This window comes from Rhea americana, unplaced genomic scaffold (genome assembly GCF_003343005.1).
Source record: "Rhea americana isolate MKP2758 unplaced genomic scaffold, rheAme1 scaffold_13, whole genome shotgun sequence".
Taxonomy (NCBI): domain Eukaryota; kingdom Metazoa; phylum Chordata; class Aves; order Rheiformes; family Rheidae; genus Rhea; species Rhea americana.
Genome location: NW_028185372.1, coordinates 3130857 through 3154642, shown reverse-complemented (window position 1 = coordinate 3154642; position 23786 = coordinate 3130857). Strand labels below are relative to the sequence as shown.

Sequence of the window (23786 nt, the reverse complement as noted above, 5' to 3'; positions counted from 1 at the left end):
TTTGAAAAAGAATCACAATTGTGTGGTATGGTAGAAACATGTAACATCTTTTTACTTTATGTTTTGAGGAGGGAGTATTTTGCCTTTAAGTTACAGGGGGATTGCAGATAAAGCTGTTCAGATATACTGGGATTGGAGTTTCAATCACTAAATAGGTATCTAAGATGTTGATTAAAATCTGTTTTAAAAATAGGAGTCTCTCCTTCATGAGCTTTAGCATTTATTCTAGACGTATACCTGGTTTTGATTTTGGACATAAATCAAATTGCTACTCTTTGAACAAAAATGGTTTTTAAAATGTCTACCAGGAAAATACGTATTTTGTTTAGGAAAAATGGATGTTGAATAAATGTTTAGATTTTTGTTTTCTAATTGCATCTGCTAGTAACCTGTTCTTTTTTTTTGCAGAACCCTGTGATAATATGAGAGAGATTCTCCAAAATGTGGCCAAATTACAAGGTGTTTCAAATATGAGAAAACTAGGTCACTTGAATAATTTTACTAAGGTAAGAACTCATAGTGTCATTGGGCATGTAATGATATGGTCTAAAATTTTATTTGTACTCTATCAGGCATTGGCCAGAAGCTTCATGAAATGGTTTAGTAGCATGAAGGAGTATAAAGAATCTAGATGCAATGAGAAAGGAAAGAAACAGAAAAGTATAAGTAAACATATGAATGCAGGATTATGCTGAAGTTTGTGCATCTTCTACTGGCTGATCTTTTACCATACTCTGGTACTTAGAAGTCTTAATCAAATTCCAGTTTGTGGGTTAGGTTGCACGAATAGAGCTAAGCGAGTGGTTCTTTCTCCACAGAACTGAATCAAAGATTTGAAATGCCAGGCTGTCTGGATATAAGCTGATGAAGTGCAGTGAAAGGACTGTACTGATGAGCATGACATGCAGTGATTGGACACTTGCACTGCTGAAGTCAACTTTCACTCACTGTAGGTTTCATAGTGAAAATAGTTTAAAGGGGAGACTTCTAAAAATGACCAGTGTTGCAATTTTTTTTGAGGTGCTTTTTCCAGATCTAAGCTTCCAAATCAGGGAGATGTAAAGGATATTTGCCTAGAAGTATGACAGATATGTTGGAGGCTGACATTGTAAATTGAAAAGAGGCAAGATTAATAACTTACTACAGAATGAGGGATGATAGGTTTTAGAAGGAAACAACAGAAGGCCTTCAGAGTGAGAGCAGCTACCATTTTTTTGGTAGATGAGGAACTGATGGAGAGGATCAAAGAGAACTGATGGCATGTGAATAGTGAGTTAAGAAAAGGATGCCTCTTTGAAGCACTCTGATTTTGGTTGGACTGCTATTCCATTTGCCGAGGCAAGGGAAAATGAATTGTAAGTGATCTAGGTGAAATTGGAGCTTCAGGGATGGATAGACTGATGAAAAGATCATCTCCAAATAATAACACAGAAGGAGCTAGTTAGTTGTGCGCATTTCTGCTGGAGAGCCACAGGTAGAAGTCTGTGTCTAAAGATAAAACCCAAGTTCAGTGACAAATAGCATGTATCCTGTAATCAGCAGTAATCAAGAAAGAAGACAGTGGTGGAGAACTTGGGGAAAGTAAGGTTTCTGTTGTTGCTGTAGATAAACTGGTAAGACCTTGAATAAGGTAACCAGGAAGCTGTGTGGAAGTGTGTGTGTGTTTTTAAGAATCTGGAGTGAAAAAGAATGAATGCTCAAGGACAGATTTGGGGACCTAGTTGATATGAGAAGGATAAATGTGTGTCATAAACTTTGTAGTTGGTGTGCTTCTTGGCTGTTTAAAGCACTCCCTGCAAGACTCAGCACGCTTCATCACCTGTGTATGAAATTCAACTGGTAGGAGAAACTGAGAACAGAATTACTAGAAATAAGTTCACTTGCTATCTGCAGTGCATTAGTAATCAATTCATAAATGCTCCATTTTGTGGTCTCGTTCAGAGCGTGTGTATGTGTATAGACTCACTGAGCAACTGAACATACCGAAATGTTTTTGGGACATTACATTGTTGCAACTGACAGTCTGCTTATGTTAGAATGAACCACTGCCCSACAAAATGCTGCTGTAATTACTGAGATCCCAGATTTTATTTCAAGGAAGCATTTTATTCTGCTAGAGAAGGCTGTTGTAGCTGTATTTCCTCTTTGTGCTGACCTGAAAACTTAGGAATGTAAGTGTCTCCAGATTCTCCTGTTGATTTAAAGTTAGAGAGCTGGATTAGGTTTGTAGATATGTGACTCACAGGAAAGAGCCAATATTTGAAACTATGAATCTTAAAACACTTGCTTTTCATATTAAAAATTTTCAGGTAGCTATAAAATGGATAAATTAGCAAATATGCATAATTTATGGTTCATATTTTAAAAAGTTAACTTTGAAAAATTAAATAATTTCATAATTAAATATTTGAAGAATTTGTCATCCTTCTTTATCATAGTGTTAAAATGGGAAAAGAATTATAAAAATATTCTTAGTGTTTTTGTCTGGCAAGAAAGGACAAATTTGTGGAAGGGAAAACTTGCAAAACTAAATGTAAACCTACAAGACAGGTTCTTGTTTGTAACCTGCTTTTGATCCTGAATCAAAACCCTGTATAACTGAATCATCTCACTCAGTTTGATGTTTAGTGCTTGTTCTTATATTGGTCTCCTTGGAATATGGTCTTAGAAATGTAAGCTTGTACATTTGGCCACATTTGTGAAAATTGTTCCTATTTTTGTTTGGATTTTAAATGCAGCTATGAAAATATAATAATGGTTGCAAAATGTATTGCCTTGTCTCCTTGTGGTTGGAACAGTTCTGTGTTTTTAATTCCAGTGGTTAAGAGTGAAAGCCTGGAGCTTGAGGAAGATGGTTTTATTTTCTTTTTGCGCTCCAGTCCTCTACCATGTATTGACATAATCTCTGTTCCTTCTTAGTGAAATAAGAGCAGGAAAACAGTGGAGTTCTGTGATATTTGATGAAGACTGAGGAATGTTGTATCCTTCCTTGGAATTACAATGGTGGTGACAAATTTGATTTGTCCTTAGGTTTTTTTTGCATTTCATGATCCATGCGAAAGGCTACTGTTTATCTAGGGCATTTATCCCATGGATAGGGAAGGTACCTTTAAAATCTATTTACAGCATATTTCTGATAAAATAATACAGAAAATCTGTAAAATCAGCTTTCCTGCTAGGAATGTTGTTACGCTAAAAAGAAAAGATACAAAAAGTCAGTATCAATTATAAGCAGTTGCTCCCTACATCCAAATTTTGCTCCCTAAAGAATAGGCAACTCATACATTTGAATCGCCGAAGAATTGAGGTTGGAAAGGCCTTTAGAGGAGATCTAGTCCAACCCCCTTGCTCAAGTAGGGTCACCTAAAGCATGTTGCCCAGGATGCTGTCTGTACATCTTTTGAGTATTTTCAAGGACAGAGACTCTTCAACCTATTAGGGCAACCTGATCAGTGCTCTGTCATCCTCACAGTCAAAAACTCTTTTCCTTGAATTCAGATGGAACATCCTATGTTTCAGTTTGTGGTTGACATATGATAGATGCTGTAGTCCTTTAGTTGTCTTCGTGACCCTTTGTTGGACTTGCTTTAGGAGCTCTATATCCCTCTTACACTGAGGAACCCAGAACTGGACATGGTATTCCAGGTATAACCTCACCAGAGCCCCAGTACTCACCTACCAGGGCTTGAGTAGAGAGGAAGGATCACCTCTCTTGACCTGCTGGCAACACTCTTCCTAATGCAGCCTGAGATAACATTGGTCACCTTGGCCACGAGAGCTAATTGCTGGCTCATCGTCAACTTGTCCACCAGGACTCTGAAATCTTTCTCTGCAGAGCTGCTTCTCACCTGGTCAGCCCCCAGCCTGTACTGGTACATGGGTTAACCCTTTCCAGGTGCAGGGCTTTATGCTTCCGTTTGTTGAACTTCGTGAGGTTCCTGTCTGCCCATTTTTTCAGCCTGTTGAAGTCTCCCTGAATGGCAGCAGTCACTGCTCCCAGATGGGTATCATCAGTAAACTTGCACTTGAAGGTGCACTATGTACCATCATTCCAGTCACTGATGACTAAGTTGAACAGGACTGGACCCAGTGTTGACCCATGGGATACATCACTAGTTACTGGCCTCCAACTGGACTTTATGCCACKGATCACAACCCTCTGAATTTGGCCATTCAGCAGCTTTTCAGTCCATCTCACTGTCTGTTCATCTAACCCATACTTCCTGAGCTTGCCTATGAGGATGTTATGGGAGACAGTGTTGAAAGCCTTGGTGGAATCAAGGTAGACAACATTCGCTACTCTCCCCTCATCTACCCAGGCAGCTGTTCCAACGTGGAAGGCTGTCGGGTTAAGATGATCTCCCCTTTGTGAATCATAATGACCACTCCTGATCACTTTCTTGTCCTTCATGTACTTAGAAATGGTATTCAAGATGAGCTGCTCTGTCAGCTTTCCAGGGATGGAGGTGAGGCTGACTGGCCTGTAGTTCCCTGGGTCTTTTTTGCCCTTTGTGAAGATTGGAGTGACATTACTTTCTTAAATGGATGAACACTTGGATGAAATAGTGTTCTGCTGCTTTGGTCAGAGTTAACAAAATGTTTGTATTCATGTGGAAACAAGTTACATAAATCACTATGGACTTTTTTGACAGAACTCATGGTAGACATCAAATTTCTYACTAATTCCAGTACATCTGAGGTATGTTAGGTTCAGATTTTCTTTTTTTCCTTGAAAGAAGACTAGATTTTTAATATGTTTTCCTTATATAGGAGAAGGGAAGTAAGCATCCAAAAAAAAAAAAAAAAAACTTACTGAACTACACTCCAAGGATTTTATATAGAAGCTAAATAATTTCATATAAAATGTTTAAGGTAATGATGGTCATCAGTCAACAGGATTTTTTKCTGAGGGGGGATCTTATCAATGTGTATAAGTACCTGAAGGGAGGGTGTCAAGGGGACGGGGACAGGCTCTATTCAGTTGTCCCRTACAAAAGAACTAGAGGCAATGGGCAGAAATTGAACCACAGGAAATTCCACCTGAACGCGAGGGGGAATTTCTTCACTGTGAGAGCCCTGGCACAGGTTGCCCAGAGAGGCTGTGGAGTCTCCTTCTCTGGAGATCTTCAAGGCCTGCCTGGATGCAACCCTGTCTAACATGCTCTAGGTGACCCTGCTGAGCAGGGAGGTTGGACTGGATGATCTCCAGAGGTCCCTTCCAACCTTACTGATTCTGGGATTCATAATGCTCTAAGGCAGACAATTTGTGTGACATTCACATGCTTAAGAGATGGAATTCCTTTTTTCTTTTGTTCTTCCTGTCAGGAAGTCTGCCACAGCTAGTCGCATTTGAGTCACTACAGCACCCATAATTGTGCTGCATGCGGGATATTTTATTCAAACCTATGTTTTGTTCGTCAAATTTCAGCTATTACTTTTTATTAGTAGTAGTATTAATTTTCACGTTCTTGGCTCTTTGACTGTTAAACATACATTACTCTTGCCTAGCAGGTGCTGTAACATACAAGTTTAGTAACATACATTCACAGTTTGGGTGATATTTAGGATAGGAGGAAGTACTGTTTTCTTTCTCCCTAAATTTCATCTGTGGAAGATTTCTAAACCTTTCTCCTGTTCACTATTCACCACCTAATACTTGAAGCAACAGTACTACAGGTAAAAGGACTTATGAAGTCTGTCTAATCTATAATGGACAAAAAGAATCATGTGCATTCAAACCACCTGTATCACTATTTAACYAACCCTGAATTTTGACTTGAAAACAATTTGAGAAGTTGACCTCTAGTAAATGGTAAATAGTAAATGACACTTTCAGTCAGTACTGCAGTCCGTAAATCATAGTTAAGTGTCTGTAGCTTCAGTAAGCTGGCTAACATCTTTGATTTGTATGGCCAACTAGATAAGGCATGCACCTTGAAGTTCCCCAACTTGTGCTGATTAATAGCAAAACCTCTCGGTTATTTCTTTGGGATTTTCCCCACCCCCATGAGAGTTAGAAGTGATACATTACTAAAAACCAGAAGGAGCTCTACAATTGTAGTTACCTAGTGGAAAATAAGGCTTGAATTTTAAATATTCATTTGATGACTTTATTATAGACGGCTTATTCTACTGTTAGTTTCTGAGAGAGGACTTAAAAGCATATTTAAATAATGCAGTGGAAAAAATTTCATAGATATTATAGAGTTTTTTATTTTTAATTCAAAGAGAAAGTTGTTTCTTTAAGGACAAAATTAAACTTGATTAATCATTTTAGCTTAACCCTAACAATGTAATAGCATCAATAATACAAAAAATGCTACTTTTCAATTTGCTAGGAACTAAATTCCTTTTATTTAATGAGCTCTTGCTATTCTGGTTTATATATCTGTTAGCTTTTGACTGTACTACTAAATTTAACTGGGCTATGGATCGCATGTGATATTACAGAGGCTTTCACCCAGTGTGTCTGTCTTTTTCATATGTCTTTTGTTTGTGTTGCTKCTTGTTCTGTTTCTGTTGTTGTTTCAGSGTCTTGACTGTCATTTGCAAAGCCCAACTATCTTTGAATCTGAATGCAATATTGACTGACCATAAGGTTCATCCAAAAAGCTGTATCACTGTGGACAAAACCTGATAACTCATGGTGAAATACGTAGCAGATAGGAATAAAACATCCCTTAGGAACACTCAACTGTGGAACAAATTTGAAGAGTAAATGGATGCAAATCCAGAGTCTGTAGTTTCAGTARGGGCTCCCCTTTGATGCAACAGTGATGTCAAAGATTTTAGAAACAACTATTTTAAACCAAACAAAAGCTGTTTAGCATCTGTGAAGTTTCTTGAGAAAGAAAGAGAAAAAGGCTGTAAAACTTGCTAAGCAGTCTCTTGCTGCCTATGGTGATTCAAAGTATTTCCAAAATTACAGTACAGTAACTGCAATTGGACAACAATTGAATCCATAGAATAATACCATTTTTACCTATTAATTGCTGTGAATATTGTTATATATAAATGTGAATGGTTTCAATATACACCCGAATTGTATATGCTGTTGACCTCCTGTGGTTTTGTTGTTTTGAGCTACTGTTTCCAAGACATGTTGATGTGTTACTCATATTGCTATGACTCATCTAAGTAGCATGAAAAACTCATAGCTGACAGTAAACATGAAAAAAAAAAAAAAACTTCACTGCAAGTTACTCATTGTCTGGCCTAGAATAAGTATAATTTTTTGCTAATATTAAATAATTCATTCAAGGAATCTGTACTGTTCCCATTCATTTACCATTCTATCAAAAAATGATTTTTAGAGTTGATTTATAAACAGTTTTAACAACAAAAATACACTTTAATATTAAAATCATTTTTGCTTAATTTCAAGAATTCAAATAATATCTAAAGTACAAAGCAGACTTTAGTATTCTTGTACTGCTTGCACCTACAGACTTATACTAYGATGACATTGCATATTAATTGTTAAATGCTAAAGTAAAAATCACGCTGGTATACCTGACTCTGTCAGGAAATCAACTGTCTACAAAGTCTTACTGCATTTAGTCTGGAATGATTAACCTGCTTAATGTTGTTTGAAGGTGAAATAGGAAGAAAGTGCCAAAGTTAAGACTGGATTTGCCTTAAACACATTTAAGACGAAGCATTTATGACTAAGCAAATACACAAAGCATTAGGACTAGCTAAACAGTATCTTCTTTATAACAGCCTTCTATGACTTACCCCTTCCCCCCCTTTAAACATACATCAATCTGACCTTACTTTTGCCATTTTTTTTTCCTGGACTAAATAAACTAAACTCCTCAGCCTTCATGGGTGTATTTTCTGATCATCTTACATATTTTTCTGCTACACTTTTTTTCCAGTTCTTCTGGTCTTAAAATGCGGTGCCCAAAACTTGTTCCTCATCTGGTTTGGTGAACAGTCGATACAGTGGACTAAGTATTTATAATCTTGAATGTAATGGAGTCCTGTTAGTATTTTCAAGGGTAAAATTTGCCTTTTTGGAAACTGCATGACATTAACTCACTTGGCTTATGGTTTTCTCACAGATCTTATTTTGCTTTCTTCTACAGTATGGGGGGAGGTGGATGGTGGGAAGGGCTGTTGCATACATCCTTGTACTTTCTTCAGATGTGGTTCCACCCACCCCACCATGACCACCTCTGTCTTAAATGTAGCATTTTAGACTTGTTTTTGAAATTTGTTATTGTATTTGATGTTCTAAGTGTTTTCTGAGTATCTTCTATTTCTGCTCTGGACTACTTTCAGCTTTCAATGTTTGTCTTACTATGTGGTGCCTCGCATGATATGATACAGTGTTCACTTCATCTAGTTATTTTTCTTATCCAGTTTGGGCACTTTTATCAAATCGCTGAAACATTTTGAATTCCAGTCTTGCTGTTCCTCTTCTAAATTCTTCTATAATTGTAAATCCTGTAAGCTCATTACGTTGTGTAAACTTTTAAGAAAGCCAATAAGTAAAGGGGGCCTTGGAACACAAGGAAACTGCTAATAACTAATATCACATACACTTTTTCCAATGAATTTTATTTATCCATTGTCTCTTGTGTATGTACACTCACACACACTTTAATTATCATCACATTCAGAATTTTGTATCCATGTAGTTTGTTAGTTGCACTTAAAGTCATAACTGTGATCAAGTTTCACGACTGTTCACGTTTCAAGGTAAGATCAAGTTTCTTCCTATGTTAGCAAGGAGGTGCATGGTGGGAGTACAAGCACAGAGGAAAACAGGATATTGAGGAGTTAATATCCACACTAAATACACTTAGTGGGGAGTGCTTACTTTAGACTGACTCTAATCTAGTCCTGAGAAGTGAATGCCCTTTGAGAGAGTTAAAGCATGTTAGGTGGGTTACTGGAATACATTTTCTGCTTTAATTTTCTCTCAAGACATCTCAGGATGCAAACCAAAGTACAGTAAGAGAAATGACAGGAGACTCGCTTCAGAAGTGCACTGATGATCCAAACAAAAATGATAGTATAGTTGCATTTCAAGAGCACTTTTTGGATCTGACCAGGGTCCACAGGTGGCTGTTGTGTGCACAGCAGCTTCAATAGCTCTACTAATATCAGTCAGTAAAAATAAATCTAATCTCTTGAAAGATTTGCAAATACTTAAAATTAGTCATCTATCAGGATCAATAGTTTGGCATGTATTTCATTTTGCAGACTGCTTTCTGAGAAAAAATTCTACTTTTCTTGTTATAGTTCCTCTTGCAGAAGTCAACATTAAACAAGTCTGCATGCCTGTAGGGACAAATGTGAAACTGTGGTCCAGGTAATCACTTAAAATAAACCATAAGTGCAGTTATTCTCATTTTTATGCTACTGTTTTGGTCTTAGTGGAACACAGCCATTAGTAGACACAAAAAGGGAGCTATAACTTACTGCACCCAACAGTGTGTTTGTTTTACCAATGTCTTTCATGTGCAAGAGGTATGTGCAGTTTTTATTTATTTTTTGAATGCCGTTAGAATTTAACTAGCAAAGGTAGTGAAGAATTAATGATGGAAAATGCCTCAATGAGGGGAGGAGTCTGATGTTGTTGGGGAAAAAAACTGAGAAGATAAATATTTTTGTTTTCAAGGGTTTTGCATAATCCAGCATTTAAATAATTCCAACTATGAATGTCACTGAAGGAAGGATGTGAGCAAGGTAACTGTAAAGCGGTTCTCTACTGGTATAAATGTTATAGCTGTAAAACAGATATTTATTTTCACTATTTCTATTTATACTTAATTTATTTTGTAAAGAACTAGACGAGATAATTTTCTTTAATTTTGAGCAACAATGATAAGCTATGGTAGATTAAAAAAAAGGGGGGGGGGCTTACTCTTTAGTTTGTGTTTTGATGGTAGTCTACCACCAGTAAACATACATATGTGTAAATATGCACATGTGTGTACATAGGTGCATATAGAGCTTATCCTTATCTAAGCCTTGTCCTATACAACTTTCATCAAAGTTGGCTGCTTGTTAGATTTGTTTTGCCTCAACTAGTCCTCTTAATGAGAAAGATTGAGGGAGTATTTGGGTGAAGTTTTTATCTGTGCTTAGTCCGCTATATCCTCAGCATCARCTTCCTGCTGCTGCGCCTGTTGGCTTCCCCATTAGGGAAGAGTTGAAACAAAACTAAATGAACTTTACTGCTCAACCATCAGTATCTTAGTGACTGGGGAGGATTTTGCTGCCCTGAAGAGCTTCTTAGTCCTGAAGAGGTTCTGGTGAAAGGCATAGGAAAGGACATTTTAATTCTGTCATCATCAGGAAACTGAGGCACAGCATTTGTTGGCCTGCTAGCATGCATCTATCTCAGAATCAGCTCTACTCATAAGGCAAGAGGCAATAGGCCAGGACTGAGTGGGAATGGTAAGATATTTTTGCGTAAGGACAAGGGAAAGGGTTAAGGAAGTGGGTAGGGCTACAGACTGGAGCTTTAAGTGTTATATAGAGGATGGAGGTGGTGGGGAGTGTTGACAGCAGGCAAGAGAGGTAAAGCAAAGGTATTGCAGGAGGTGGGATTTAGTGGATATAGGGGAAAATTGTATAACTGTGATTTCTGTTATTCATTAAATAACTAGTTTTTAATGTTGCATTTTGTCACAAGTTCATTTCAGTTAACAGTTGCAGAGGTAGATTGAGGAGAAGGGGAGCATGAGGATAGTCATAGTCAGCTGAATAATATCTTAAAAGTTCAGAAGCATTTTTTTAAACTTTCAATTTCAGAGCTGATGTAAGATGGAAAAAATGCTTGTACACTAAAGATACGGTTCTTAGTGTTTCTGAACATAAACTCTTGCCTTTCAGTTCCATTTTTCTATCTTAGATGATCAGTCTTTACCTTCTTATGAACAGTTTTCACTGTATTAATATCTTCAAAATCAATTTTGGCATAACAAATCTTATATTCAAAAAGTTACCAATTAATACAGGATATTTTTATGTACATCTTGTATGTGCATGTTTTCTAATAGTTTTGTTTAGTGCTTGCCACAATATGTTCATTTCTTTCTTATAACCTCCCCATTCTCCTCTGCCACACATTTGGTGGCATGTTGTAAAAGTGATAAAAATATGAGGAAGTGGAGAAAGAAGTTATGATAAAATTAATAAAAGTAAAGAAGTGAGCCATGAAGGAAAATGCTAGTGGTATGGTTAAATTGACCTGATTATAGAAAGATATTACTTGAACCTATTGACATTAAAAATAGATGTACTGATGGCAATCGCTTGCATATAAAGTAATCTCTCAGGTAAAGTGATATTAATATCCTGATATAATTTTGCTCTGTGATACCTAATGAAGATAAAAATTCATGGGGGCTGCTGAGATTTGGGAGACATGTTCTTCTTTGGCTCTCATGGAGAAATGCAATCTCTATCTCCGAGTCTCAACTGTTTGAGAAGATGAAATAGTATTTTCTACTACAGATAAGTGGTATATAACATGACATAGCCATTAGTTATGRTTCCTGTTGAACTGTTACATTACTGTGAGTTCTGACCATAGACTGTTGAAACCCTGTTTGAATTAAGCTATTGTGACTGCTCTTTGCTGTGTAAATAGAATTACATTAACCTTCCTTCTCTTTGGAATCAACACTTAGAAACTGGACTTAAAATGTCTCTCCAAAGAAATGTTGTTGCATGGTCAATGGACTGGACAACAAACTAAGAATAAAGGAGAATTTTGCAAGTACTTAATGTCACTTTGATTATTTTATTTTATGGTTTTTCAATTTGCCTTGGTAAACAGTCCTTTAACTTCTCTTAMTTAGAAGATACTTTTCTATATCTAATCTGTAATTAATCTGTGTATAAATAAATAATGCATAATTTTCAGCAGTGGCATAATTTGTATTTGAAGTATARTATTGGAAACACTCAGGTTTCTCTTCTGCACAGAGTTTGAAAGGATTGCACTTACTTTCACCTGTTGCTGAACAACAGCTACTTTGTAAATTGCTGTATTACTTACCTTTTGCTGCTTCAGAAATATTATTCAGTTCTTTTAAGTAGGCAAAAAGGCTGTTAAGGGTAACCTGTTAAAGTAGACTTTCTCATGTGTGGCAGGGTAAAATGATGGGGGAGRTTTAGGTTTGTAAATGACAAGCCCAAAGAACTATTAATGCATTTTTCTGAAGCTGAGCAGTGAAGTATTTTTACTCACTACATTCTCACTGTTTTGCTTACACTCTGCCAGCCAATTTTTTACAGTTCATAAGATGTCAATAGAAATGCTAAAGCAGCAGTGGTGGCCTTAGGCAGTCCAACAACACAGCATAAAAATAGATTGATAGTGGGATGTGACATGCATGCATTAACTGGTTATGACTGTAATTGCCTAGTTTTATTATCACTTAAATTTGAAAAGTGGGGAAAAATAGGTTGTGTAATAACTTTTCTTGCATCTTATAATCACATTTGAGTAAAGCTAGTATGAAAAATGGAAAAATTCAACGTATTCTGAATAGCTAAGATTAAGCCAAAATATGGAGCAGATCAGGCCAATTTATTAATGTATGTTGTTATTTTAACCTTGGGTTTCAGTATTACGACTATGTATTTTTCTCACAAGATGAAAAATAATTTCTTAATGTAATGTGGTCCTTGGRAAAGTTTGCAGTTGTTGCACATAAACTAAAATATTGTTTGAATTAAACCATCATGCTAATGAAATCAGTTTACTTAAAAACAGAATGTCAGTGCAATATTCTGATTTTTAGGTGGAGCTGAAAAATGGAATGGAAGCAYGGAACGTGTTAAATATTTCAACTTAAAACAACTTCAGATTAACTTTCGTTTTTTTGTAATAAGTTTCTTATTAGTACTAACTACATAAAATGAATATGGTCCAGAATTGTTTTTGTAGTTTCAGAACAGTGGTGTTCATTAGCATAAACATTTGCTGAATTTCTCACTGAGGAGAAACTGTTAATACTGCACTGGTTTAAAATTGAATGCATACTCGTTCTTGAAAAGAGAGGGCACAGCACACRTCTATTACAACAATTATTAGTCACTGGAGTTTTTGAAAGTGCTTGGGAAAGTACTTTGGGATTTGGACCTCGTATTAAAGCATTTCATAATTTTAGCATAGTACATGAGATTATTAGGAGTATTACTGCCAYTATTCCAAAGGCGAACAGCATCAGCTTTTCTTAAAAAAAAATCTTTTGCAAGAGGCTAAAATGTTAGCATCCTCTAGATTTCTCCTTTGGGGGTTAGTTTTGGACATAAAAACTACACATGTAAATCTTCAGTCTCGTACCTAGAACTAGCAGATAAAGTTGAATTGTTCAGAAGTTGCTGCAGGTCTTGGGYGTCTCTTGTATGTGTGAATTTACCTTTTGGCCCCATGAGCCTGGCCTGTCGTTGGTTCCACRGGGTCTGTGGGTGCTTTGTATCACTGAAAATCAAGGTCAGTTATGGACACTTACTGTTGGTGGCTCCTTCTGACTTTTTTTTCACGTGCCTTTGCTGTTGCAGAACACTAGCATGGTTCATGGGTTTCTTTCTTTACTTTGAGACCCTTAGTGTAGCCGTACCTTTTTTGAGTGCAAATGTGTGCTCTTCGGCTTCTCTTTCAACTGTTTTCAGGCTTTTTACCAATTTCCCAACGAGGAGCTCTTCTGAACAGAGCTGAAAGGCAGCAAGACAAGCAACCTCTGAAGTAGGTGGAGATTAAAAAGGGACCAGTAGGCAGCTTACACAATTGCACAAGCTTTTCTCTGCGAGGAGAGGTGCTTGGCTGGGGTGTGTGTGGATGGAATACCAGCAGCAGAGGCTTCCTCGGCAGTGCGAAGCTGGCACGCTTTCCAGTGCAGTGAGTGGAACATGAATTCAGTTCCTCCGCTTTCTTTCAGAGCATTGCCAGATGTTTTTCAGGTTTTTCCGAGAGTTATTTATGATGGATGCTTTCTTCTATTTTCAGCTTCTTTGTAATACTGGCCATGCTGAAGAAAAACTAGGTTTTACTTACGACAGCATCATAATCTGGTAAGTAGTAAGGAATACTACACAATAGTAGGGTGCTTGTTCTAGGTGGCTCAGTATTGGTGGCAGAAACAGCAAAGAACTAATATTTAACATGATTTTTTTTTTTCCATTTAGTCATCTGATTTAAGAAAGCAAGCTTAGTGAAACTTGTCACTCTTTAGGTAAAATTTGGGGGGAAACCTGTATCACTTCTTGCAGAAATGTTGTAAATTATTTTGTTTTCTTAAATATTTCTTCCTCTGATAGAACTAAAAATTTTAAAAATGCTAGTAAGTATATATTTGTGAATGCATGTTTTGCTGTGAGCTTTAATGGCTTATTGTCTCCTGATACAGTCTTTATATAATATGTTTTAATATTCTTTGATGGGACTAAACATCACTTAGGAGTATCAAGTTCAAAATTCTTTCCCCAATATTCTTTTAATACAGATATTACAAGAGATCTAACTATAAAAAATAGTGTTTGTTTTTGTAGGACTATTTACAGAAAGAGCTGCTAAAGCAAATACAATTAAGGATATGGATAAGCAACAGATTAAAAAAAAAAAAAAAAAAGTTCTCAGTAGACGCACTAAGAAATTTTTTTCCCTACTAAGAGTGCCAAAAATTACTCTTTCAAAAAAATAAAAAGACATTGCACAGGAATATGATCTGGGTTAGTGATGTTGCTCTGGTCAGTCCAGTGCTTCCTATGTAAATGAGAAGCAAGTTTTATATCCATGTATGTAAATGAGAAGCAAGTTTTATATCCATGTATGTGCATTATTCTGCAGTAGTGATCATTTTCAAGTGCAGAGATATAACCCAAGTATTGAGATTAACATTAATTGTGCTGATTGGTGGTTCTTTGGAAATGTTTATAGTATAGATCCTTTTTAAGAAATATGCACTTAAGCAAGCTTTTAAATTTTGCTCTACAGGTTTATAGACAATCTGCAGTAGTATTCAATTCGCAGATTGATTCCATTTACAGTGTTATACCCGTTCTGAGTAATTTGCAAGTACTAAACTCTGATTCAATTAAGTTAGGAAATGACTTTGCAAGTTAGACATCTAGGTACATATACTGCTTTGGAAATAGTATGTAAATTTGCAATATGTGCTGATGATCTCAGCATATCTCATGTTTCCATAGGAAACCTGTTTGTTCTACAGAACAAACTTTTTTATTTGAAAAAGAAAGTAAATTTGGATATAAGAAATGCTTTGTGAGCTTTGTGCATTTGTGAAGTATGAATGGATATTTTTAAAGCCTTAAACTATAAGGGATTAATAATTACAGGAAAACTGTAGTTTTTCTTGAAAAGCTCTTGATTTGAGGGTCAGTAGCCTTGACAGAATATTTAACCAAAGCAAAGATTGCAATTATTCCCAAGTTAAGGATCTAGTTTTTAAAATCATTCTCTTTTTAATATTTTTGTTAGTCCAGGTACCTGATTATAGTTTATCTGCCAGCAGATGGAGATGATAGTGACACATTTTGTTGTCATTCCCAGTATAGATGGGTCTTGCCGGTTCCGAAAGCATCATACCATTGACAGCTGAGAGGAAGCCTTGAGCCATGAAGAAAATGGAGTGTTGGTAGGCCTCATAAACTTTTGAGGTCTTTTAGTAACGTGCCAAGAGGCTTTGGCCACAAAAGCAAAGTTCAGAATATTCTTAATTACTTGACTGAATCAAAGAAAGATCTGTCAGAACCGTTATTAGCATTCTGTAGTGAGTAGACAAGATGCTTCAGGAAAAAGGTGCCAAAATGGAATATTCTTATTCCATCCTTTGTTAGTTCTTTCAAACTTTTTATCAATCTTAATACTGTCCTGTGACATTTCTTTTATTTCTACAACAACACTTAAAATACTGGGGCGAGTGGTATTATACTTAGCTTTCCAGATAAGAATATATTGTGCATTTATGTATAAAATATTTCATGTTCTTGATAAAGCTCGCTCTCTTACACAATCATAATCTCTCTTTGGCTCTTTCAGCCACAGATGCACRATCTACAGTGATCTACAGTTGATAGCAAAATCTTTTTTTTTTTGGTTGGATGGCTATTTTAGAATCCTATAGTATGGATAAATCATTTTTTTTTCCTTGTGTGCATTAAGTCCCATTTAACAATATTGCATTATCTCAACCATCTTGTTAACTATTCATACAGGTTATTTTTAAGTTCCCTTGGAGTTTCTCGTAATCATATCCTACATCCTACTCTAACGTAAATGACATCATCCTCTTTAATTTTTTTCTCTCATTCCTTTTGTCCAAATTATGAATCGTATATTAACTGCTATCAACCAAAGGAGATCATGAATCTAGTACTTAACTGTTGTCRGGATAAAAATCTCCGATTCATCTCTGCTCTTTAGTGTTCATCTTTCAGATTTTGATTTGTGAGGCTACCTTTTATTGCCTTATAACATCTTTGTCCTTTAATAGAGTCTTAAGCAACACCTTGCTTGAAAGTTTTGGTTGCCAAGTTAGGAAAGTGGTTCCTCTGTATACACCATTATAATTACTCCTTTGAAGTCTTCTTTGAAAGACTGGTGAAATACAGTTTGCATAAACTATTCTGGTTGCTTCACATGATTTATTAGATTTATTTTAAGGATTTCTGATAAGTAGTTACCTGCATGAGCTTTGGAATCCCTTTTTGTATAGCCCTTTTTATCACCTTTTTCCCCTCTTGGCCATGGCTATTTATAATGAGGTACTATACATGGATAGTTCATGCTTGTGTTCTTTCTAGACACTTTCATGTGAAACTTAGTGAGTTATTGATAATACTTGCTGATGAGTTTACTCTAGATCTTCCATTACTTCTCTTCTCCAGCTACCTCATCTTTAATACCATAAAAGATTTTAGAACATGACATGTAGAGCTCTTCCCCCCTCCCCCCTCCAAAAGAGGGGGAAAAAAAGGAAAAAAGGAAAAAGAAAAAGAAAAAGGTCTYGGTACAAAGAAATTGTTTATTGTTTCTGGTGTACTTCTGTCCATCTTGTTTGCTGTATTCCTTCCCTCCTTTCTCTCWGGTGATTCAGTGAATCTTGCAAGTTTCCTTAATATACTGTGATATACTTGAAAAAAATGGAAACATACATCTGGATCCTTCTCATATTTTTTCCACTTGTGGTTTGTTTTGTTTTGCCTGTAGTAGCATATATTCATTGAATTTTCATAAGRTCAGATTTCTCTTTTTGCTTGTGCTACATTCTCTCGGGTTTTGAAGTTCAGTGTTTCATTTTGTTTTAATGGAAAGGTTTTGTTCAGCCTTGTATGTTTCTATATGTCATTACTTCCATTATTTCTTTATGAATTTTATGGTCTTTATTTTAGAGCTAAGTCTTTATGACTAACCATATATTTTCATTATATCATCACTGTTTGAAGAAACGCATTCTTTTTCGGTATCTGTCTCTTCTGGATATTAGATCTCATAATAGTGTTGTCATTTGTTGTGGCTTCACTGTTGTCCATTCTTCAGTTCCTGTCCACAAGTTAAGAATCTCTTTCTCTTGTGAGTTGTAGAAGAAGCTTTCAAAGCGATAATTTTGAGACACTGTAAAGATCATTTTATCACGCTGTTCAAGAAAMGTTTTGTCTCCAGTACAAACAGTGCTTTACTTGATGTGGGGAAAAAAAAAAGATCCGGATTCAGAATTTGGTTGTTCTGACATGAAATACCATAGATAACAATAGCACTGATTCACTGAGAAGTGAGTAATTTCTATCTTAGAAAAAAAGAAACAATTCTGATGAAGTGTCTTAAACTGGCATATCACAAATTTTAAGGCAGAAGTCCAAATAGGAAGAGTATCATTGAGAAGAACTGATTCTTGTGTGCTCATCCCTCAGAGTTTTTATGTATGTAAATCTGCAACACAAGAAACAAAATATGATTCACAATCTAAAGCATACCTGTTATCTACCCTAACACACTTAGAGTTACTTCTCTTTCCTTCTCTCTGCTTTTTTCAATCATTTGGAAACAAGTCTATCCTCAAGTTCAGCTTTTTTTACAGGAAGAATTTTTCTTAACCTCGAATAATAAGAATCTGTTTCTTATTTGCTACTGGTTCASCTTGAAGTAAATAAAAACAGTTAGTGGCACTCCTCCCATATGGAGAATCATATTTGATTTTACAGCAGTGACCTTCCTAAAGTAATTCCCTACTTTGTGCTGAAGGTAATAATTAGTTCATCTTTATTTGCRTATAATACAGCCTTTCTCCTTTGTCGGACCATCAGACAAGGAGTAGAGACATTTATATGGACTGACTGATCTCTAGAAAGATTCAAAAGATTTGGCTTGTAATAATTTGTTACTCTGGAACAATGATAATTGATTACTCTGAGCAACCTAGAATAAGAAAAGAAATTAAACAGTTCTTCTAAAATATGTGGCTAAGTGGGCCTCCTCCTCCCCCTCCCCTGAATTAGTCAAGGAAGAGGGGCAGTAGCCTATGAAGGCTTTCAGAAGGATGATTTGTCCATTTATAGTTTCAGATTCCATCTCTGGAGATCTTCAAAAGCTCCTTTCTTCTTACCTAGATAGTGAATTTAGGCAATTGTATTATGATGAATGGTTGGTTTAGGAAAGCTTRCCATGATGCAGGCAAAATGCTTTCAAAATTTGTATAAAGAGAAATAACATTTTTATTAAATATTGAAATCGGGAGCAATTTATTTTGTGCAAGGTTGCCTAAATAATGTATTTTCCTTTGACTCTTCTGTAACATTACATGAARACATTGAAATATTGATGCCATAGCATCTTTAATGAGTGGTGCACATAGCTATTGAAAGTGTAAATTTGTCTCTATTAGGTGTCAAGACATACCTTTTAGGATTTGTGCTTATGGGCTGATGGTCCAGCGGAGGAGGAAGTATTCTTCACCTGCTAATTTTCTTGCAAATTGTTACTGATCTACAATACTTTGGGGGGACTAATACTGTGCTCAGCTATTTTGTCAAGTAACAAGTCAGGTATAGGTCTTGGTCATATATCATTTCAGGGATGTAGGAATTGTTCTTAAGTTTAGTTTTTGGTTTTATTCAGATTAATATATTGTCTACATCTGCTGGCAAGGTCAAGGTTTGCTCTTTAGACTGTACAGGTATATATCTCAAAGACATAAAWTTAATGCAGAGTACTTCAGACTTTTTGTTTTTAAATTAGTAGGTACTAGCTGCCTGTCAGATGGTGAAGTCTACCTGCTGCTATAGAATTGTTTTCCTGCTTTGTTTTCTTCATTGTAGTCTGCGGTTAGCTTTACTGAATGAAGCAAAAGAGGTGCGAGCAGCAGGATTGCGAGCCCTCCGGTATCTCATCCGAGACTCGGGTATTCTCCAGAAGGTGCTAAAGTTGAAAGTGGATTACTTGATAGCCAGGTAATTTTTCTTTTGTTACAATTCTTGTTGTAAATCTCTTGTTTTATCATGGTTGAGAGTGGTGAGGAAGGATATTCTCCTATCTGTTTACATTCTTGATATGTAGCTTTTTGTAAAAGACTTTTCTTTCATGATTAATATTTTCTTCAGCTTAGTTTAAAAAGGATAATACATCGTAACAGCTAATCCAAAATTCTATCTGAATGCATGATATATTGTGAGGAATATTTTTTTAAAAAATGGATGTACTTAAGCTTAAGCTAATTCTGAACTCTAAGTGGTATTAATTGTCARCAAATCTGTGGTGTTATTAGATTGAAACCTTTAAAACTTTTGTCCTTATTTGTTTTATGGGGTTCATTCTAATTCTTTCTATTACTATAGTCCTTAGGAGCCTGTTGTATGGAGACAAGGGGAAAAATAGTTCATGCCCAAGAATTCATCATGTAACTGTAACCTGTCACACAACAGAAAAATACCAGAGGGCAAACTAACAATGGGATAATAAGATCAGCATCATGAGTACATCTAACTATTATCATCTCTAGGGCTTGTTTTGTTAAAATCTTGTCAAATTTAATGTACTGAAGAAGTGTATGTGTGTTTATCCATCTCGAAATAAAAATATATTTGTATGTATGTGTATAATTTGTTTATATATTTGTATACAGAGATGGATACACACGTGCGTATATGCATACTCAATTCTAGTGTATACTTTTGATTAGGTTGGAGTAAGGGGSCTTTCCTGATAGGAGGAGACACAGAACAAACGTTGATATGAAATACATGTATTTTTTTGAGTCTTACTTGAAATGGCAAATGCAGCTAGTTCAGTTTTGCTGTTGAAGCCTTTTTGCCTTGTTGTATATTTGAGTACATTCTAATTTACTTACACTGAGGATAATTGAAATAATAAATACGCTTGCTAAATGGTAGAATTTTTAAACAATAAGTCATAATATTTTTATCATTATTTCAGTTGCATGAATATTACCAAAGAGATAGTAACAGTTACAATGAGAATTAGTGTTATAAACTTTTTAAAATTTATTTCAGGTGCATTGACATACAGCAGAGTAATGAAGTAGAAAGAACACAAGCACTTCGATTAGTCAGAAAGGTAAGCTCTAACAGTATATGGTCTTATATTAGATACGCCAGTCAGCTGTATGACTCCAGGATTTCTCCATCAGCAATTCTTTTTTCTCACAGTCTCTAATTCCATACCTTAATTTATCATGAGAAGCAATTGTAACTGGTAATTCAAAAAGGAGAAGGAACAGCACTGCTGAGACTTGTAATTTTAATCTCTTAGCACTTACTATCTTGAGTGGACTAGAAGAATTGTGCTAACCTTTCTTAGAAGATAAAACTGAGCAAGATTTGTGAAGAAATTATCAAATGATGAATGCAAGGATATAAGAACCACACAATTAAGTTTATCTAATAACTTAACTTTGTTGTATAGTGTATTTAAGCATATGTAAGTTAAGGATGGGAGCTTTTCTGTCATCTGGGAARTGAGGCAAATTGCCATCACTGGAATAGTCAGTTCAAGGAATGTTTGCAGCCTTATTGCTTTATCTGTAGGTGCTGATGCTATCCATAGTTCTTATCAGATACACAGTAAGACCTAGCTACTCTTCACAAGTTACTATGCTGTTTGCATGGGCATGAGCTGTTTGAAACTGCTCATCTTTGAGAAGCTGGCACACACAGCTACTGAACCTATTTTTTCGGGTAATATGCTTTTGACTCTGCCTTTGTGCTGGACTTTGCTATTCTTTATCTTTTATCTTTTGCTGATACTCTCTGTTGAGCATCTTAGAAAAATTATCTAAGACCCCTATGAGATTTGAAGTGAATAGAAGAATTGTTCACTGGGATCACTGTGTTTAATCTCAGTAATTTGCACATACACGTGTGTGCACATGTGTGTGTATGTATGAGTGTGTGTAGGCTTAAAATATGGAAGCAATTTCTTTACCTAAAATAGGCTTATTTGGTTTCTGTCTTACAGAAGAGACAATATTCTTGATTGACGCAACTGTTAAAAAAAAACTTTATCTTGAGGAAGAAAAGGGAATCACCTGTGTCAGCATCATAGGTCCTCAAAGAAATTTCGATTTAAAAGTATTCTTGGCCAATCTAGTTTAAGAAGAGCTTCAGTGTAGGGCTAGGATAACTTTAATACGAAACACATTTACAATGAACTGGTTTTACTTGGACCGGATATTTGTCCTCGTATTTCTGACTTTTCTTGAGCATTTTGTCTTGAGCAAAGACTTCTGCTGGCTTGCTTGAAACAAGAAGCAAGAGAAATAAATCCAATAGTTTGACCTGAAAAAATGATCCTGAAAGATCATTATCGTAGCGCTTTTTTTTTTCCATTGTTGTACAAGGATTCTCATTCTAGTTCTCTTCATTGTTTACCCAAAGAATCGTGAACTTATATCACTTACAAGAATGCCCTGGAAAAGCTGCATTTCTACCTTCTTTCAGTTATATAATGAAACTAATTCAGTGCTCATCCACRATTCTCAAATACATGGAGAAACCTGAATGAGTGTTATGCTGGTGAAGAACGAACACTTTGAGGGAATTACTATGCAAAGGAGACAGCTGCTGTTGAAGAGTATTCCTCAGTTCACTAGCTCTACCTTGGATGCTGAGAATTACATTGAATGATGTTTCTCAACAGCTTTTGCTGCCTAAAACAATCTTTTGCTTCTCAAAAACAAAAGCAGCAAACAAAAGCCCCCAYCCAACCTATCTTTCAGTAAAGTTAACACCTCTTTCACATCCTCTCTGGACTTCATCAGTTAAGTACACATTGGCACAGAGCAGACAATCGTTAAGAAGTCTCCCAAAGAATACTGCAGCACAACTCCTAACTGGCATATTCTGTCTTCTCATACTGTCTTTCTGTAACCCTTCCCTTGCCAGTCTGCTATCTCTCCTCATCTCCCTAAAAAACTCAGACTCAGTGGTTTGTGACCAGGAGTCCTAAAAGATTATCTAAAGGTCTGGGAGGGGAGAAAGAATGGCAAGTACAATGATCAGACACAGTTAATTTACTTATGCAGGAGATACTATTTACTAATGAGGCTTTGAAGAGCTGAACTGGGTTTCATCTGCATCTCAGCACTATTGTTTTTTGTTCCAGAATCTGGACATCATTCTATAACATTTGTCTTTGATAGGGAAAATGCATATATAAGAATAGCATAGATATGAAAATTAAAACATTCCCTTTGTTTCTTCTCTTCCTTTCCATAAAGGAGAACAAAATGTAGTATGTTGATCCTGTTTATGAATTTATAAAAGACATTTAATGATAAACTCATTTTTTTTAAAAGATACACAGTATAGGAAGAGAAAAGAAAAAACTTTAAACTTTTTTAATTAGACTTCTTTTGGTAAGTTTTGTGTGTTCATAATTTAAAAGGTCAAATGCTTTATTTTCAAAGCAGAAGTCAAGATGAAGTATAATCTGAACCATTTTCTTTCTTCCTCTTTTTCAAATGAATCTTTAAAGACTGACTTCATAGTTTGTCACTTTTTTCATCATAACTGCTTATTAGTAGCCTTACGTTGTCCTGCCCATCCTTGGCCTTTAGAACTGTATTTACATATGTAGAGTAGAAAGAAAGGAAATGCAAAACTGATATTTATTCTACTGAAACTCTTGGAATTTAACATTAAAAGAAAATCCTATCTTCAAAATAAAGGAAAGAAGCAAAATAAACTTAAGAGGCTGCATGTGTTCTTAAGCTGTTACAAGTATATGTGAATGTTCATTTAGAGTAGAAGACAAAGTTACAATTTTGTAGAGCAGATTAGTATACCCATTCTGCTATTGCTAATTCTTATTATTCTTTGCTATAATAAAAATGAAAGACTGTGTAGGTGGGGAAGAGTTTGGGTTTGCTTTAGTTTGCTTCAGGCTTCCTGTTTTGTGGGTGACAAAGTTATACATGACAAGAAGTTTCTCAAAAAACATGTCACAAAAATAAGCTTGTTAAAATGTTCAAATACATTTTTTGTAGTAATGGCTGTTTTCTCATTTTAACATCATCTGAAAAGAAAGAAAAAAGATTAGCCTCTTCTGGCTGAACTGGTATCTATAGACATCTAAGGGAGCCCTAAAATGAATGCAGAATAAAATTTTGAAAAAAATAATAGAGATAAGCCTGCTGTTAGCAATGAAAGGGATGTTAAGGCTGCTGACCTTTTGTGTAAAAAGTTRTTATAAGTATTGAGTGGTTATTGAGCACTTTTACGCACCTTGATTTGATTCATTAATAGAAAAAAGTGACATGGTTGAGTGGACTTTARCAAATTAT

At 35.7% G+C, this 23786-nt stretch overlaps 1 protein-coding gene across 2 annotated transcripts in view; it reads left to right on the top strand.

Moving 5' to 3' along the window:
* Positions 1-412: 412 nt before the first annotated feature.
* RICTOR (RPTOR independent companion of MTOR complex 2) overlaps positions 413-23786 on the top strand; it is a 70943-nt gene continuing 47569 nt past the window's right edge. The window contains exons 1-5 of one of the 2 annotated variants that reach the window (XM_085326353.1): positions 413-506; positions 13979-14043; positions 19306-19437; positions 20497-20560; positions 21031-21066. In XM_085326353.1, the coding sequence (XP_085182479.1) occupies positions 423-506; positions 13979-14043; positions 19306-19437; positions 20497-20560; positions 21031-21066 (381 nt within the window). In that variant the 5' untranslated portion in view covers positions 413-422. The remainder of the gene's footprint in view (positions 507-13978; positions 14044-19305; positions 19438-20496; positions 20561-21030; positions 21067-23786) is intronic. The other variant, XM_085326354.1, reaches the window with a different exon arrangement.